This window comes from Corvus brachyrhynchos, unplaced genomic scaffold, assembly GCF_000691975.1.
Source record: "Corvus brachyrhynchos isolate BGI_N302 unplaced genomic scaffold, ASM69197v1 scaffold416, whole genome shotgun sequence".
In the NCBI taxonomy this organism is placed as follows: domain Eukaryota; kingdom Metazoa; phylum Chordata; class Aves; order Passeriformes; family Corvidae; genus Corvus; species Corvus brachyrhynchos.
In genome coordinates, this window is record NW_008238439.1 from 2,310,387 (window position 1) to 2,311,233 (window position 847).

The following is an 847-nucleotide window of genomic DNA, read 5'->3' on the forward strand; positions in this document are numbered from 1 at the left end:
GAACTGCACCCGAGGGGAAATAGCCTGACAGCCGAGAAGGCTGGGACTGGGTTTGTGTTTGCTGTTACTGCCATAGTTGTTGTTGTTTTTTGTTTGACTGGTTATATACATATATATATATATAGTAAAGAACTGTTATTCCTATTTTCCCACATCTTCGCCTAAAGGCTCTTGATTTCAAAATATAATAACTTGGAGGGAAAAGGGGTTATATCTGCCACTTCAAGGGGGGCCTCTGCCTTCCTTAGCAGACACCTGTCTTTCAAAACCGAGACAGATCTTGGCGCCCAACGTGGGGCCTGCGGGCATTAAGAGATAGAGGTGAAAAAGGAATAACAGTTCCTCGATAACTTTATTTTGTGTGCTGGATATTGGGACCTTGTTAGGCAGCACTATGTGGTCTAGTTTACCCTGGTTTGGGTGGCATGTAGCCGTGGCTATATTCTTCCCCTTTGCAGCTCCTTACTTGAATATGGGTCCTCTGACTAAGGCTACCATTGCTGTTATCCAGCTTGCGTTATGGGTCGAGAAGGTGAGGAATTCATGGTTTTTTAACTTCCTCCGGAATGTGGGCACATGGATAAACAGCTATCACACACTGAGCACATGTTTTTGGGGTTATGTTAACAATGGTACCTTCTGTGAGGAAATGACACCAGGGGAAGTTTCCTCCCAACCCCTCAACCAGTTCTTTGGGCCCACCCCATCAATTTTCGAAGGGTTTAGATTCCCTCTGAGTACTAACCAACTGCTGCTGGTAGGTCTACTCTATTTAGCACTCAAGGATAAGCTGAGATTGGCTTGGATAACTACGCAGACACCAGCCCCAGAGACTAGAGATCCTACC

The 847-nt window shown here is 45.6% G+C and overlaps 1 protein-coding gene across 1 annotated transcript in view; it reads left to right on the forward strand.

Annotated features, from left to right (window-relative positions):
- Nucleotides 1-182: 182 nt before the first annotated feature.
- LOC108447215 overlaps nt 183-847 on the forward strand; it is a 1,137-nt gene continuing 472 nt past the window's right edge. Inside the window, exon 1 of the mRNA XM_017736534.1 lies at nt 183-847. Within this exon, the coding sequence (XP_017592023.1) occupies nt 395-847 (453 nt within the window). The 5' untranslated portion in view covers nt 183-394.